We start from the raw sequence: 18,822 nt of genomic DNA, 5'->3' as shown, positions 1-18,822 counted from the left end.
AAGAGAACAAACAAACAAAATCAGAAATAAAAGGAGAAGTTACAATGGATACCACAGAAATACAAAGGATCATATGATAATACTATGAAGGACTATACATGCCACCAAATTCAATAACCTAGAAGAAATGAACAAGTTCTTAAAAATATATAACCTTTCTAGACAGAATCATAATGAAAGAACTAGAAAATCTAAATAGACCAAATCAACAGTAAGGAAACTGAACAATTATCCAAAGATTCCCCAAAAGCAAAAGTCCACAACCAGATAGCTTCACTAGTAAATTGTACCAAACAAAGATGATTTAATAACTATACTCCTCAAACTCTTCCAAAAAATTGAAGAAGAGGCAATACTTCCTAACTCATTTTGAGGCCAACATTACCTTAATACCAAAAACCTGGTAAGGCTAACCCCCCCCTCCCCACACACACACACACACAAACTACAGACCAACATTTCTGATGAATACAGAGGCAAAAATCCTAAACAAAATACTAGCAAAGCAAATACAACAATACATTAAAAAGATTACATATAATGATCAAGTGGGGTTCATTCCAGGGGCACAAGGATGGTTCAACATACACAAATCGATTAATGTGATAACCACATAAACAAAATAGAGGATAAAAATCATATGATCATATCAATAGATGCAGAAAAAGCATCTGACAAGATACAGTATCCATTTATGATTAAAACACTTAATAAAATGCGTATAGAAGGAAAGTGCCTCAACATAATAAAGGCCATATATAACAAACCCTCTGCTAATATCATGCTTAATGGTGAAAAACTGAAATATTATTTTCCTCTAAGATCAGGAACAAGACAGGGATGCCCCCTCTCACAACTGTTATTCAAAATAGTATTGGAAGAGCAATCAGCTCGCCAGAGCAATCAGCCAAGAGAAAGAAATAAAAGGCATCCAAACTGGAAATGAAGAAGTTAAATTATCACTTTTTGCAGATGACATGATTCTCTATATAGAAACCCCAAAGACTCCACCAAAAACCGATTAGACACGATAAACAAATACAGTAGAGTTGTAAGATACAAAAATCAATGTACAGAAATCCATTGCTTTCCTATACACTAACAATGAAATTTCAGAAAAAGAAATGGAAAAAACAATTCCTTTTGCAATTGCAACAAAAATAATAAAATATCTAGGAATAAACAAACAAGGTAAAGGATCTATACACTGAAAACTATAAGACGTTATTCAAAGAAATTGAAGAAGACACAAAGAAATGGAAAGATATTCCACATTCATGGATTGAAAGAAGCAACATAATTTTAAAATGGCAATATTTTACCCAAAGCAATATACAGATTTAATGCAATCCCCATCAAAATCCCAATGGCATTTTTTAAAGAAATAGAACCAAAAAAATCATCAGATTTGCCTGGAATCAGAAAAGACTCTGAACAGCCAAAGAAATTCTGAGAAAAAAAGATTAAGCCTGGAGTTATCACACTCCCTGACTTCAATTTATACTGTAAAGTGACAATAATCAAAACAGTATGATATTGGCAGAAAAACGTACACACAGACTAACAGAATAGAATGAGAACCCAGAAATAAACCCACGTATATGTGGGCAGACAATTTTCGAAAAAGGAGCCAAAAAAAAACAATTAAGAAAAAAAGTGTCTCTTCAATAAATGGTGATGAGAAAACTGGAAAGCCATGTGCAAAAGAATGAAACTAGCTTGCTGCCTGTCACCATATACCAAAATTAACTCAAAATGGATCAAAGACCTAAACATAAGACCTGAAACAATAAATTGCATAGAAGAAAGCATAGGTACTAAATTTAGGGACCTTGGGTTCAGAAAGGATCTTATGAATTTGACCCCAAAGCCTAGGGAAGTAAAAGCAAAAATAAATGAATGGGACTGTATCAAACTGAAAAGCTTCTGCACATGAAAAGAAACCATCAACAAAACAGAGGCAACCAAACAAAGGGAGAAGGTATTTGTAAACAACACCTCCAATAATGGGCTAGTATCCAAAATATATAAAGAACTCATATAACTCAACAATAAAAAAACCCCCAAACAATCCAATTAATAAAATGGGCAGAGGATCTGACACTTCTCCCAAGAAGACATACAAATGACCAACACACATGAAAAAATGCTCAACTTCACTAGCTGTTAGGGAAATGCAAATCAAAACCACAATGAGATACTACCTCACTCCTGTTAGAATGGCTATTATCAACAAGACAAATAATAACAAGAGCTGGAGACATTTGGGAGAAAAAGGAGCCCTTGTACACTGCTGTGAGAATGTAAATTTGTATAGCCACCAGGGAAAACAGTATGAAGGTTCCTCAAAAAATTAAGAACAGAATTAACACATGACCCAGCAATCCCTCTTTTGGGTATCTACCCAAAACAATCTGGAAACATTTATCCATAAAGATATATGTACCCCTATGTTCATTGCAGCATTATTCAGTGTCCAAGACATGGAAACCACCAAAGTGTCCCTCAATAGATGACTGGATAAAGAAGATGTGGTACATATATACAATGGAATATTACTCATCCATAAGATGAAATACTGCCATCTGTGACATAATGGTTGGATCATGAGATTATCATGGTAAGCGAAATAAATCAGACAGAAAAAAATCAAGAACCATGACTTCACTCATATGTGGAATATAAAACTGAAAGCAACAAATGAACAAGACAAACAAACAAAAACTCACAGACACAGACAACAGTTTAGTGGTTACCAAAGGGTAATGGGGAAGGGAGTGGTAGAGGAGGGTAAAGTGGGTCAAATATATGGTGAAAGAAGGAGAACTGACTTTGGGTGATGAGCACACAATGCAATCCATAGATGATGTATTACAGAATTGTACAAAACTTATATAATTTTACTAACGAATGTCACCCCAATAAATTTAATGAAAATAAATAAAAATTAAAAAATAAATCTACAAAAAAATATATTAAATAAATGTCACTTGTAGATTTCACACCAAGGTGTAACCTGTGCTCTGTCCATGACTGTTCGAAGATTAATGTAAGTCCTGAGGACTAACTATAGAAAAAATAAACTTTTCTTAATTTTAGAAAGTTAATTATTAATCCAAAAATTCTTGACAAAGTTAACATTGGTTTCAAGTACCCAGAATGCTACTGTTGAACATGAAAATATTACTGGGGGAATGTGTTTAAATATTTATCTAAATGTATATGTTAGGTAGAATTTTGAAAAAGGAACTAGGTTTACTGACTTTCCCCAACCAGGACTGAGTTCTTTCAAGTCTTCTAATGATGGTGCTTGGTCCAAAAGTTTCTTAAACAGAGCCAGTGGGAAAGGGATGTTAGCAACATTGCAGTTGAATAGGCAAAGTCCACATAGAACCCCAAAGAAGAAATATCTCTTCTTCTCAAATATAGGCTGAAAAGAGAAAGAAAATCTTATTATGATTTTTTTACCAATACAATGACATGTTTATATCATGTAAACCTTTTTTTTCCCCTTTCACAAAATCAAATCACAAATTAAAACCAAAGAGCTTGAGGTAAAAATATTTATGGTGAAAAAGGGGGAGAGACTAAAAAGTACAAATTGGTAATTACAAAATAGTCATGGGGATGTAAAATACAGCATGGGGAATATAGTCAATAATATTTTAGTAACTATGTATGGTGTCAGATGAGTACTGGATTTATCAGGGTGATCACTTTGTAAGTTTTATAAATGTCTAATCACTGTGTTGTACACCTGAAACTGATAAAATATTGTATGTCTACTGTAATTGAAAAATAAAAATTATTTTTAAAAAAGATAGAAAAATAATATTTAGGGTTTATATTCAATCATTAAGTCACTGTACATCCCTGACACAGTTTTGGTTACTAAAAGCATTAACAGAATAGGGGCTGATAGGATAGGAGAGGTATTTAGGGGGAAAATACTGCATCAAGTGGTAAGTAAGTCCTAGAGATCTAACGCACAGTAGTAAATGCAGACAACGATACTGGATTATAATCACCAAATGTACTAAGAGACTAGATCTTAATTATTCCAACCACTAAAAAGAAATAATTATGTGACATGTTGGAGGTGCTAATTATTGCTACAATGGCAATCATAATAATATAAATGCATCAAATCAACATATTATACACCTTCAATGTACACAATGTTATGTCATTTATTTCAATAAAACAAATAAATGAAGGCATTAACAGGAATAGAAACACATCAGGCTCAGTAATCCTTATAAAGTTTTCACAATTTCCTTTCATAGCCTTTGTCTTCAAGTTCATCAGGAAAAATAGAACTGTAACAAAGAATGAGTGCCTGAGAAATAAGGGGTTCATTTTTATCTATATATTCCATAATTGGTCAAAAACATATATTGCGTAAGTTCTCCTGTGTGTACATGAGAGCCCAGGGAAAGTGGATCCCATTTTAGAGAAAATAATCACCTTATTAGAATTTATCTCCACAATTATGTCAATTCTTCTCCTAACATAGAACAGTCCAGACAACCTAATTTCCTATGGTGCTGACATACCTCTTCTGTCAGGAAATACCATCAACAAAGAAAAAAAGACTTACCCTGACAGGAAACCACATATAGGAAGCTTCTTCAGGATATATGAACATCCCATATTCTGGCTGGGTCATCTCTTCGAACAGACAATGGAAAAACTCTGCTCTGACTCCTCCAAAGTCATGTCCAATTTCTCCAATAAATGAAACCTGAAGAAACAGAGCAAATAATGCATCACTTCCAGGGCTATGTATTGCTATATATTAAGTCTCATTTAATACAATAACAGCTAACATTACTGTGGGCCCAAGTATTTGGTAGGCATTGTGGTAAGCAGCTTACTTGTATTGTGTATTTAATCTCCCATTAATCCTATAAGGGTGAGAAGGCTTCAAAAATGTAAATAAGTTTCCCAGGGTTATACAACTGCTAAAATGGTGCAGCCTAGATTTAATCCTATGTCTGTGAAACCTCAGAGCCTGAAGTTTTTACCACTAAATTTACCTCAATTGGCATCATTTGTCGTAAGATACATCAAGTATAATGAAAATAAACATAAAGAAATCAGAAATATTAGGGTTTTCAAAAAAGCCAGAACATGCATACAGTATTCACTCGCTTGGCTGTTTACTCCTTGAGGAGGTGGCACCAATTCCTCCCCAAGATGACTCTATCATAACCCATCTTTGCTCCTTCAATTACTCGCTCCATTCCTGCCTTTCCTTCTTGGACTCCTTCACTTCAGTTTACAAATGTGTTCAGGTCTCCCTTATCCCTAAAAAAACAAACACCATTGTCTCCAAATCAGACAACACTGGCTCCTCTTACTCTAGGTTGCCAAATGTCAGAGAATGCTATCACCAACTTACAAACTCATTTTTCTACTTAAATGCTTCTCTCCAAGAGGACAAAGAACCCGGAACGCCCAATTCCAAGGACTTTTTCTCGTCTCCTTGATCTTGCTAACTCCTTTTGCACTTCTGACCACCTGCTCTTTCTTCACTCTTTTTCTCCCTTGCTTTCTCTTATGAAGCACTATTTAGGTTTTATTTCCTTCTTTTTCCTGCTGCTTTAATACCAGAAATTCCTTTCTCTCTGCTCTTTCCCTGGATGCTCATTTTTCTCTTTAACCTTCATATCCATCCATCTTCTCTTCTGATTAACACACGCTCATTTCCACAAGGCTTGCTTAACATTTCCATCTGGATGTTCCACAAGCACTCCTGTAAAGCTCCTTTTACTGGTTTATTTGGGTGAATGCCTCTTCCACTTTAAAGAGATGCAAGTTCCAAACCTCACTGAATTATTTAAAATTCTTTATAATAAGACCAGATGATAAACCAGCCCCTTCCGGTGGGCAAGTTCTTTAATCTTACAAAGTCTCAGGTTTCTCACAGGATTATCAGAAGGATTAAATGGGATAACATGTTAAAATGCCTCACAGTTTGGAAGAATGTTATCTAAATTTTAAAAAATGGGTGAAATGAAATATAAAAAGTGGAACTAAAATAGCTGAGTAGACTGGCTAGCTGACACAGCTTAGAATCACATGAGTCTGTCAGATTTTTTAAAGTACTCGTGTGTAAAAATATATGGAGATGCCAATTCTAATTGTAAATCCCATTGCAACATACTTTTAAAATAGTATTTTGAGCTTTAGTCAAGTCCATCTTTCTTTAATCTGAGTAGGATAAGTGATAAACCAGGGTCTCCCATCAAAAACACTCTAATAAAAATTATCAGGCAAATCTTTATTTAGATGGTTGGTCCCATATCCTGGTTCTGATACTTATCAGTTGTGTTACCCTTGAATAAGTTACCTCATAATTCTGTATCTGTTTTCCCACATGTAAAATGAGAGAAAAACAGAAACTTCCACACACTTGTTGAAAGGGTTACACAAGCAAGTGTAAAGCATTTAGAACAGTTCCTAGCACAAGGAAAACATTCACTAGATCTACCAGTCATTATTATTATTGTGTCGAATATATACTAGTAAGACAAGTTATATAGTTACTAAACCAAAGATCACTTATGAATGTTCAGATATCTACAATTATACTCAAAAAAACATGTAGTCAGTAGGAGGATGCTCTGTCTTCCACAGAGCAATGTGGGTTCCTGCATGAGAGCAGAAACAAACCTTCATTTTCCACGGTGTCAACCTCATCTCACTGAAACCCTTAAAACGTGTTGCTAGCCAGGCTAGGTCAGGCCTCAGGAGGGACTGGACCTCTTAGAGTTAGTGCTGGACTTTCTACATGACCAGGTTGGGGGAGGACAACCATTTTATCTGCTGCTCCTTAGCCTGAGTGTACTGACCAAGTGCCTGCAAGCTATCACCTGAAACTCACAGGTAACGGGGTCATTAGGGGAACTCGAAAGCAGACCACCTCAGCGGCAAAGGGAGATAATTTCCCCTCTGTAAGACCCGTTGTCATATTCTTTTATGTTTTCCTTATCTCAGCAGCAAAATATTGAGAATTATACTTTACCATTAACTCCCTCCTCAGATCTTCATTCTCAAATTGATTTAGCTGATGCAAAACATCCTCAATCAAGTGATTCCTTCTGACCGTGAGATTAAAAGTAAACATGTTCCACCCTCCATGTTCCACAATTCCGGCCAATATACAAGCTCTAAATCTTTTTTCCTAGGAAAACAGAAATGTTTCAATTCATTTCACCATTTGCTTTTTGCAGAAATTTATAATATGGAATAAACTCGTTCAGTTTATTGTAAGTGCATGTCACAAACATTTACAAAAAAAAGCCATATATATGTACATATATATATACATATACACAGACACACATATATGTATGTATGTGTGTATTACACACACACACACACACCACTGGAGATAAGCTATATATTCAGTATTCAGTGACCCTCAGTGAGCAGAAGAAACATAGGACCCAAGGAATGAAAAGCTTTGAAGTCCACCAGGGTGAGCAGGAAAGTGACCAATGGCAGGCTCCCTTGGGCCACTTTATCCTGTAAACACAAATCATTAATACTTCAGTTACCAAAGCTAATTATCATCAATAGGCTAAGAGACTTATTAGTAAACACTGAAGCAGTGCACTGAAACATAGTATTCTCATTCAGAAGAGAAGTTCAGAAGTTTAGAAAAGAAGCATGCTGCAGGACAAGTTCAGGCATGAGAGATCTGTCTAAAGAGAGCCTATTCTAGAAGGAAAACCCTGACAAGAGATTTTAAGGTAACAGATAATCTAAGAAGTTAATTGAGAGTGACACACACACACACACACACACGCACACACTCCATCTGAAACCAAATGGCAATGTGGGATCATTAAAGTCAATGGCTCTTAGCAAAACAAAGAGCAATCAAATACTAGTTCTATAAAATTACTGCTGGTACCTTGTTTAAACTCAGGAGAGAACAGTTAGAGATGAAGCAAAATAAAATCTGATATCATTTCTTCCTTTCATTTTCCTTTGTTAAATATTTCATTAATGGTCATTCTTAAAACTCATAAATCAAATTCCTATTTTGTTTTATTGTGCTAACTGCATTATGTAAAAGCATATATCTTTATGACATATTTGAGTATTATTCACACATATATATACACAGATGCATATACAAAAGTCAAAGTGACACAGTAAGAGCTAACACTTTGGGGCACTCACTTTGTGCAAGACACTATTCTAAATGCTGTATCTATATTAACAAATTTAATCCTTATAAAAAGGCAATGAGGTGCATTTCCCAAGCCATTTCAATTGTCCAATTTAAGTTCAGAGCACTCTGCTGGATATGCTGACAAACAAAACCAACTCAAGTGTCCATAGTTCAGCAATAAGGGGATACTTTTTACAAAGCTTAAGTATAGCACCATCACAGAGTACCAGCCAATTATTTGGGTCCAGATTTCAAGAATCCTCTGTCACCTTTATTCCCACTGCTATGTTTTTCTCATTAGATTTGACCTTCTTAAATATTGGTGGAATTCCAATCAAGCTCAAGTCGGCTGTGCCTCTTAGAGTGCCATTCAGAAGACTATAGACACCAACCTCAAAGTCAAAGCCCTACAAGTATTCCAGCTGCCCATGCTCATCAGGCCCTGATATGCCGCAAGGCCAAGCCAATCCAAATTATGACTGTCCCTCTTGTCCTCGTCATTAGAGTATAAGCTTCTTGAATGCCACAACTATGGGTTTCACCAGTGGGTGCCTTCCTTATCACCCCAAAAATATTTTCTGCTTAAGAAGGCATTTATCATTTGATTTGTTAATGAAGACAAAGAAATAAGCATACATACCTGTATTTTTAAACGCGAGTCTGCATATAGTAGTTTAATTTTCGATTGAATATTAAAGGTGAATGGAAAATGACTAAATATGACAGGATACTGGATATCTACGGACATGTCCTAAAAATGGAAATAAGAACAATTCTGATAAATGAAAGGACAGGAGATATCTGATGCCTTACTTCATAACCTTAAATCCCTGATGGTTTAAGGTCTCAGTACTTATGGCCAAACCAATTCAAAGTGCTGGTCTGTACTACTTACATACATAAAATTCTGAGAACATGTTTTACTGTACCAATGAAAGGTATAGAAACCTAGTATTTTCAGCGCTCATTTAATTTAGCAATTATAAACCCTGGACACTTTCCCAAAGAGTCTGTTCTGCTGCAACCTATACTTCTGAAATGTAAATTAGTTCAGATGCATCTGGTAAACAGGGGAATGAAATAACCTGGATAGATGGTTAGCTCAGACATGATTTTTGCCAGGCAAGGGCGGATGCATTAGGAGAGTTATAAGCCTTCAGAGAAAAGGAAAAACACCCCAGGTCAGCTGCTGAACTGGCAGCAAGAGCCCTTTGGCTGTATTTTAAGAAAATAAAATGGGAGAACTTACACAGGGTACCCTCCCCAAAGTTGCAGCCCTATACTGCTGGCTCCTGGTCAGTCACCCTGCCTTCTATGCCCACCCTAGGCAGAGCTCCACTTCCATCTGTTATCTCAATACCACCAGTCCTCTAATTAGAACGTGGATAGATTTCTACCCTTTTGTTTTTGTGCACTTTTCATATTCGCATAGCACTCTCCTCCACAAGCTGCCTGTCTGGTAGAGCTAGACTATCTGCCCAGGTAGCAACCACTTTTCCGTCAGTGCTCTGGCTACACAGGTTTTGAGGGGATCTGTCTTGCTTTTCCCATAAGCCCTGCTATTTCTATGTCGAAAGTTATAGCACAAATGCTTGTATCAACTCACTGATGATCAAATTCCCCTTTCAAACATGCCATACGTACTGAGTTCCTTTTCCAAGAGGATCTTCTATATGCGTCTCCATAAAAATCAAGCCAGTGTGTGAGTTCATTTATTTTGAAAATATTTTCAGGCAGTTGACATTTAGTCTGGCTTACCTTAAATAAAATATAACTTATGAGAAACTTTTATATGTAACGACAACTTTGCTTAATGGCTACTAGATTATCAGAATAAATAGAAAATTAAATACTCTTTTAACAACCAGAATAAAGTTCTATCCAATTCCTCTACTGCCAAGGCCCAAATTTTTCAGGAACATAAATACTGAAGTTTAAATAGTAGAAATTCATAATTATGAAAATAAACTTCTAGTTACTTTTACTTCATAGAAAAGTTTTAAAGAACTTTAAGTCCAAAGAAAAATATAGTGTCGGCCGGCCCGGTGCCTCAGGTGGTTGGGGCACCATGCTCCTAATGCTGAGGTCGCCAGTTGGATTCTCACATGGGCCAGTGAGCTGCACCCTCTACAGCTAAGATTGTGAACAATGGCTCTCCCTGGAGCTGGGCTGCCGTGAGCAGCCGGAGGTTGGCATGAGCTACTGCGGGCTACCGTGTGCTCCCAGGAGCGGCTGGTGGACAGTGCGAGTGGCCAGTAGCCGGCGAGAGCTGCCGTGAGCTGTGAGGAGCCGACCAATGACTGGTAACCAACTGCCTCAGCCACAGGGAGCACAAGGCTCATAATACCAGCATGGGCCACGGAGCTGTGTCCTACACAACTAGACTGAAACAACAGCTCGCTTGAACTGGAGTGGGGAGGGGGAGGCAGAAGGGGGGAAAAAAGAAAAATACATTGTAATATAAATCCAAAATACTCTGGGGCCCGATACTTCATGTCATGTTCTTCAGAGCTTAACTATATACCATTTATATATGTTCCCAATGGCAACGCATCTACAGAACATTCCCTCCTAAACAGTGGGGGAATTTTCCAGCTGTCCATCCCCTGAGGTCACCATGGTTATTATGACATACACATGAACACCCTGGCACAGCTAACCATCAGTGAAGACACTGATAACGACGTGAGCAACCATCATTATTTGACGTGGACGGGCATAGTCCTGGCCTCAATGACCAATTCTCAGGAGGTCTTCTAAAAGACCCTCTTTGGCTGTGCAAACTAAGACCATTCATCTGGAATATTCTTACTGACTCTGGCCCACACCCCAAATGATCCAGGCTTCCCAGTACCACCACCCATAGTTCATTCCTGTGACTGGTCCTCTGGACCCTGCTGATCACCATCTTGCACTGTCAAAAGCCTCACGATTGCACAGAAAATGCAAAGGAATCTATAGTTAATTATTAGATATAATATGAGAATTTAGCAAATTCGCTGGCTATAAAATCAATATTCAAAAATCAATGCATTCGGGGCAGACAGGTGGCTCAGTTGGTTAGAGCACGAGCTCTGGGCAATCGGGCTGTCGCTTTAATTCCCACATGGGCCAGCGAGCTGCGCCCTCCACAACTAGAATGAAGTTGATGAACTACCGCTCAGCTCCCGGGTGGCCAGATGGCTCAGTTGGTGGGCTCTCAACCACAAGGTTGCCGCCTCAACTCCTCGACTCCCGCAAGGGATGGTGGGCTGCGCCCCCTGCAACTAACAATAGCAACTGGACCTGGAGCTGAGCTGCACCCTCTACAACTAAGATTGAAAGGACAACAACTTGACTTGGAAAAGTCCCGGAAGTACACACTGTTCCCCAATAAAAAGTCCTGTTCCCCCTCCCCAATAAAAATCTTAAAATCTTAAAAAAAAAAAAAAAAAAATCAATGCATTTCTACAAACCAACAGATAATTTTTAAGATATTTACAAAAACCTAAATATATCAAATATCTTGAAATAGATCTGACCAAACAATATCCAAGACTTTCATAATAAAATAACAAAACTTTATTGAAGGACTTTAAAGACAATCTAGTAAGCAGAAGAAACAGACACCACAAAGATTCACAGTAGCAAAGATGTCAATTCTCTCCAAAGCGAAATACAGATTCAGTGCAACTCCAATCAAATTCCCAGTAAGATGTGTGTGTGTGTGTGACCTGAGAAGCCAATTCTAAAATTTGTATGGAAGAGCCAAGTGCTACAAATAGCCAAGATAAACTTCAAGAACAAGGTAGGAGTAACTTCTCTTAACAGATATAAACAATATAGAGCCACATAAAATGACCAACAAGTTCAGAAGAGAGCCTGGAAATGAATCTCACATGGAGAAAATTGTTTTATGACAAAGTTTGCATTGCCTATCAGTAGGGAAAGGACAGAATTTCAATAAGTGGTGTTCGGTAATTGTTTTCATATGGAAAATAATAAAAATAAATTTAAAATAAATTTCCAGTTGGATTACCAAAACACCAAATTGTGAACGGCAAAGCTAAAATCAATACTCTCTCTAGACATGGGCAAGAGCAGTCTCAGCTCTGGGCCCATGATTTAAAGGTCCTGGCTCTGGCCTTCCTCCAGCCAATCAACTTCCTACAGGGGAAGTAAGGCGTCTGCAGGGCCAAGGGGACCTGTCTAGGTGCAGCCCACACCTCCCTTTTTAGACTGCTCCAGATACCCAGCACCTGAGGTCCCTGCTCAAAGGCCTCCAAGCCAGCTACCAGGACCTGCACAGGTCTCTTCCCTTGTTTGGTCTCTGGAGAGTGGGCTGTGTCATAGGTAAACACGCCCCTAGACTCCAGGACTGGCTAAGGAGCAGCTGCTGTGGAAGGTGCGGATTTAACACAGACTTATGAGCTGAGGTGTCCACCTATGGGCATGACACCCCGGTGTGGACAAAACCAAAGTAGGAAAAAAAGGCAGAGGACTTAGGGAGGCCTCTGTCTGGGTCTCCACCTTTTAGTGCAGAACTCTGTAAGGAGCCTGAGATTTCTAAATTTAAGCCTGGACTCCCACCCGTCAAGATGGAAAGACAGAGTATACTTTATTTATTAAGCAGTTTGTTAGCTAGATTTCCAACCTTTTAAATTAAATTAGACATTTGGTATATGGGCCTTTGTTTGTACCCTTCCTTTGGTCCAGCTATTGCCTCTGTTAGAAAACTATCTAGAGCAGCTTTCAGGGCCAAATCAGGCCCTCTGCTTATTTACCTAATGTCTTGTTGGAACACAGCCACGCCCATTCATTTTCATACTGCCAAGCACTGCTTTCATGCTACTACTGCAGAGTAAAATAGTTGCAGCTGCCACAGAAACCATATGCCTCACAAAGCATAAAATATTTACTATCCAGTCCTATCCCAAAAGAAACCCTGCTGATCCCAGATGCAGGTAAAAATTGAAAACACTGCAAGAGGAAAGCTTAACACAAGACACAAAGAGTAAAACTTATAAAAAAATGGATCAACAAATTCATCTGTATTAAAAATTAAGAATGTGAATTCATCAAAAAAAACCACAAAAAACACAAGCTACGAACTAGGATATATTTGCGATACATATTATTGACAAAGGACTGGCTTCCAAAATAAAGAAAACTCCTATAATCAATAAGACAAAGCAAATGAATCATTTCGATTAAGCAATAGTCAAGGATACTTTATAGAAGAGGTAACAAATATTGCCAATTATAAACATGAAAATATACTCTAATGTATTACAACCAGGGAAATACAATTAAAATCGTAATTTGGTATCATTTCACACTGAAAGTATTTTCCCAGTTTTAAAGTCAGACATGGAACAGGAATTCTCATTATCTCCTGAACAGGGTTTAAATTAGTCCAAGGACTTTGGAAAACAGTTTGTAACTACCAATAATAAAGAACACATTCATATCCTATAATCTATCAATTCCAGGATTAGGAATGGAAACTAAAAACCAACTCTTGACACATGAACACCAAAAGATGTACACAAAAGTTTATAGCAGCATGTTATCTCATAGACAACACATGCGAAAAATAAGAATTGCAAAGAGTACACATATCCATCAATATTGGAATGGATAACTACGATAGAGTCAAAATGTGGACTATGATGTAGATGTGAAAATGAATTACAGCCAAAAATATCAATCTGGATAAATCTGTAAGACAAATCTTGTGTAAGAAGCATGTATTCCATTCATTTAAATTTTGAAAACAGCAAAATTAAACAACATATAGTATCTAGGGAAATATAGTCATTAAATAATAAAAAGAGTAAGGGAACAACAATTAACCCAAAATCCAGGATCATGGCTACCTCCAGGAGGTGAGGGGGTATAATCTGTGAAAAATACGCAGGCATTTCTAAAGTACTGAAAATGCTTTCTTTTTCAACATGGGCGGTAATTACACTGACATCTGCTTTACTACTTTACTGCAAACTGTTCATAGATTATATATATATATATATATATATATACACTGACTTAATTCACAAAAAACAATATTTTAAAACTAGCAATATAAACTTCATGTTTCAAAGTAAGAGTGTGCTTAAGATTCAGGCCAGTTGAAACCAAGGGAATTTTTATTGCAAAATAAGGATATATGAGTTTCTAAAAGAACCCTTACCCTGTGAAGCCTTTTCAGTATTTCTAGGAGAGCTTTAATGTGACAGTTATTCTCAGCACTTTCAGCCCAACATTGCAGTTGAGCAGTGATGGCTCTTTTAAACATCTGGACCAGTTTGGTGAAAACGGATTCTGGCAGAGTTGCCCAATATTCCTCTAAGGGATATAAGGTAAATAAACGTTAGCATGTAATTTCTCATACATTCTTAAAGGTAAAAAGTGGTTCATATTTTCTAAAACTGATAGAATATTTTCATATACATCATAGTTACAAAAACACATTTGTAATAAAATTTTCAGTAAATATAATTGTCATTAAAGTTTAGAATTTAATGCCCTAGAAAAAAATTCCTTGACAGTAACACAACCACACACTTGATAAACTTGTGAAGAAACAGACAAAATTAGTCATATTTTTATCCAGATAAAATAGCATACTGTATTAAAAACTAGATTAAGAACTATTTGTGATTGCACAACTCTTTTTGTGCTCCCAACATGAGTTTTTAACTCCTAAAAAACACCTTTCAGCATTGTAAAAAAACAAAAAATATCTTCAACTAGCTTTTCATCACTTATGTTATCTCAATTTGATAAAACTTAAGAAAGAAGGGACTTACTTGGGCTGAATATGCTCTTTATTGTTTTTAAAGAAAACTAAAATCTAATCAAGCCCCTAGACCTAACTTCCAGTGTACTGGAAACGGAAAAAAAACAATCAGACAAATTTAGAGGTGGAACATTCTACAGGACAACTGACCTAGATTTAAAAAAAAAAAAGGCTATAAAATACTTTTTGGGACAACTGCAGAAATTTGAATGTGGCCTAGGTATTAGATAATATTATAGAATTATGGATAACTTTATTAGGTTTGATAATGTCATGATAATGTAGAATTCCATACTAAGAGATGCATGCTGAAATATTATGGGTGAAATGTCATGGTATCTCCAACTTACTTTCAAATAGTTCAGCAAAAATAAAATGTAATCTGTACATAGAGAGGAAGTACATATGGCAACATTAACACTTGCTGACTCTCAGGTACAGGAAATATGGTTATTCACTGTCCTATTCCTTCGACTTCTGTTTATGGTATTTTTTATAATAAAAAGTCATGACCAAGACATATATAGATCATTACAAGAACTAAAAAAAGGTACTAGAACAATATATGGATCACCAGTTAATTATTATAGCATCTTTAGAATACACTAACATGAGCTAAAAATCATGATGTGTTTACAATCATCTACCCATGTTTTACTGTAACTTTACTAGGCATGTCTTTCCATTGAGAGGATGGTAAAGTATTTCCAAATGTAAATCATCAATCTTACCCAAAACCCCTGAAGATTTATCACTCATTTTACAAACAGCCTCTGCAAATGGAACCACCAGGCTCTTCCAATTGTTAAAATCATGCATCATGGGACATTCTGGGAGAAGGAAGAAAACTTCTAAAGCTTCTTGGTGCGGAGAATGAAATGGAAGATTTTTGAACAGATTATCCCTGAGACATGTGGTTATCTGTGGTCAAAAAGGATCAGGGAAAAAGATAGTCAAAACACAGCAGGAACTGGGTGCAACTTACTGTAAATAAAATAAAATGTAGAACGTGTAGTTTCACAGCACCATGAAATTGGAATGATCATTTTTAATCTAAAAACCATGTTTACATCCTATCTCACCTAGCCCCCTAAATACATACAAGTATTATGACAAGTACGTGTGTCTATGCCCCTAACTAAACAATGACCTTCTAAGGACAGGGAGCGTTATCTCTTTCATTTGTCAGCAGGAGTCCTCATTACAGTGTCCGACACATAGCAAGTATTTAAAAGTTTGCTAAGTAAATGAACGAATGCCAACTGTCTGTGAATCCGTCCGTATCACGGTAATGTCAAAACAGAAACATAACACAGGTCCTCTGACCTAACTGTCCCACTTGAAACAAGGGAAGATCGTTCTATGATTCTGTCACTTGCACATTATATGATATTGTTCTGGCACAACCAAGGTATATTAGCCTTAGTGATGAGCTGATCCAATCTCTTCCCTTCACAGATGCAGAAATGGCCTTCTATTTTTGGTGATCTTTCCATTAAGTGCTGCAGAATCCTGACAAAAGTTCATAGTTAGGGATCCATTTTACCTTAGACCCCAATGGGGCTATGGTTCTGCCAAAGTTAACAGAATTAAACTTCCCATCTTCCCTTGAGATAAAGGTATGTAAGAGAGAACTTGCAGCTAAGATCCAGAATGCATTATTGCAGACAGAACAACAGAACAGGTGACGGAGCTGAGAGGGAGGGACAGAGATGAGAGCCAGATTATAGAAACAGAGGGAAAGACCAAATGAGGGGGACAGGGAGGAGAGAACGGAAAGAGGGAAGGGGAGGGGGAGGAAGGGGCAGGCAAAGAGGAAAGAAGTGAAGGAGAGAGGAAAGGAACCAAAGTAAGATCCAGAAAGAAACAGATTGAGAGACATAGCAAGTAATACCCCTAGATCAACCAGTATAAAAGAACAGGCAGATAAATTAATTAAGGCTGAAATCAAGAAAGGCTAAGCATGTCTGGAATATCTGCAAATGGGAAACATAAAGATAGTAATAACAGTGCTGAAAAAAAGAACCAACAATCTCAAAAGAACAAGAACATTCTAGAACCTACAGAAAAGAAAGTGTAATGGAACAAAACAGAGAGGAAGAATCCTTGGTGAAGGGGATGTTCACATCAGAAAAAGTGTGCTCATTTCTACACTAATGTTTACAATAATGGCAAATAAAATGTTCTTATTCTAGTTTGCCAATCTCAACAAATCCTTTTGTTGAAGCTCCAAGTTGAAAAAATTCCCTCTAGAAGAGTGCATGCAGGTAGGTGTGTGTGTGTGTGTGTGTGTATAGATGAACTAATATTTCGACGAGTTTTAACCTATTATGACTACTGTAACAACTGTTTCACCCTGAGTGGGCAAATATGCTGAGTTTAACTTAATCTGGATATACTACAGCGTCTCAAAGAATCTCTCAAAACAAAATATTTCCTCTGAAATTTTGAGTTCTAATAAAAAAATGTTTTCATGTATTGTCTTTTTCCAAACAATTTAAAGAATACCACCGCGTTAGTAATCCAGTCCTTTTGGGTTAACTCCTTAAAGGTGTTTCTTGCTTTATTTAAGTCCAAATGAATAGACATCATTTCTGCAGCTATTCTGTGGAAGGAAGATAAATTAAAAAAACAGGTGAATGAGTAAAAGGAAAGGGACACTTCAAAATTAAATATTTTATTAGATTAAAATTACACTTCTTCTCAACTTTACAATAACTATAATTTGACCAAATGTAAATACAATTAAAAATGTATTATAGTTGACAACATAATTTCTAAAATGCCAAAAATACAAAGGCTGCATTAATAGTGTGTGCTATCCAACTTTAACTCAGATATTATCTAACCTTAAATGGGTAATCAATAAATATTTATTTCCCAGTAAAAAAAAAAAAAAATAGCCAACAGAAAAAAGGAAATGGCTTTTTATGTTTCTAAAAAAAATGGCCATTTCTCCCAGTTACATGAAGTAAAGTAGGGACCAAAAAAAAAAGGATAGATCAGAGCAGTAAATTGTTAGTTTTCCAATAAAAAATTACTAATCAAATGTGTATCTTAACCCATGAATTAATTACGTTTATACTGACTAGAATATCGTCTAAAAGTAGACATGTTCTTTGTAAAATAATACATACTTAAGTGTCTGAAAACAGAAAAAATTCTTTTAAATAAAAAATATACAAATATTTAGGAAAAGGACAAAGTTCTTCCTTCATATTATTTAAAAATTCAAAGAAATCTCAGTATCTTGCAACAAAGAAATGTTTAAATAAATTAAAGTACGTCCTTCCCATGGAATGTCATGCAGCTATTAAAATATAAAAAATATGGGATATGGAAACTGAATAAAATGAAAATGGACAAATATATTCAGTGTAAAGCGGTATATAAAGCAATATATAATCCTATTGTTTGTAAAAGAATACACTTACATAGGAAAAATATATACACAAATACTACTAGCTGTTACTCTTAGGTGGTGGATTACAGATGATTTTTCATTTTCTTTTTGTTGTGTGTCTATTTTTGACATTTTCTATATTAATCATATATTTTTGTCAAAAAAAGTAATTTTCAAAAAGAGATAAACATATAGCTAATTATTTTACCATCAAATCATTTCTTTACAATCTTTCACACTGTATTTTATTAAGATATAATTGACATATAACATACCAGTTTCAGGTGTATGACATGATTCCATATACATATATATTACAAAACAATCATCACAATAAGTCTAGTTAACAACCATCACCTTACAGTTACAATTTTTTTCTTGTGATGAGAACCTTTAAGATCTATTCTCTTAGCAATTTTCAAATATACAATACAGTATTAACTATAGTCA

The 18,822-nt window shown here is 36.1% G+C and overlaps 1 protein-coding gene across 1 annotated transcript in view; it reads right to left on the bottom strand.

Moving 5' to 3' along the window:
• The window catches only part of HERC5 (HECT and RLD domain containing E3 ubiquitin protein ligase 5), a 38,621-nt gene that overhangs the window by 6,542 nt on the left and 13,257 nt on the right, over positions 1 to 18,822 (bottom strand). Inside the window, exons 11-18 of the mRNA XM_074323646.2 lie at positions 17,481 to 17,574; positions 15,701 to 15,890; positions 14,361 to 14,515; positions 9,833 to 9,946; positions 8,829 to 8,939; positions 7,031 to 7,189; positions 4,601 to 4,744; positions 3,264 to 3,430 (exon numbers count right to left, since the gene is read on the bottom strand). Of these exons, the coding sequence (XP_074179747.2) occupies positions 3,264 to 3,430; positions 4,601 to 4,744; positions 7,031 to 7,189; positions 8,829 to 8,939; positions 9,833 to 9,946; positions 14,361 to 14,515; positions 15,701 to 15,890; positions 17,481 to 17,574 (1,134 nt within the window). The remainder of the gene's footprint in view (positions 1 to 3,263; positions 3,431 to 4,600; positions 4,745 to 7,030; positions 7,190 to 8,828; positions 8,940 to 9,832; positions 9,947 to 14,360; positions 14,516 to 15,700; positions 15,891 to 17,480; positions 17,575 to 18,822) is intronic.

This window comes from Rhinolophus sinicus, chromosome 1 (genome assembly GCF_057876585.1).
Source record: "Rhinolophus sinicus isolate RSI-liver-muscle chromosome 1, RSI-T2T, whole genome shotgun sequence".
Taxonomy (NCBI): Eukaryota; Metazoa; Chordata; class Mammalia; order Chiroptera; family Rhinolophidae; genus Rhinolophus; species Rhinolophus sinicus.
Note: the sequence above shows the minus strand (reverse complement) of the source record. Positions and strands in the feature narration are given on the sequence as shown.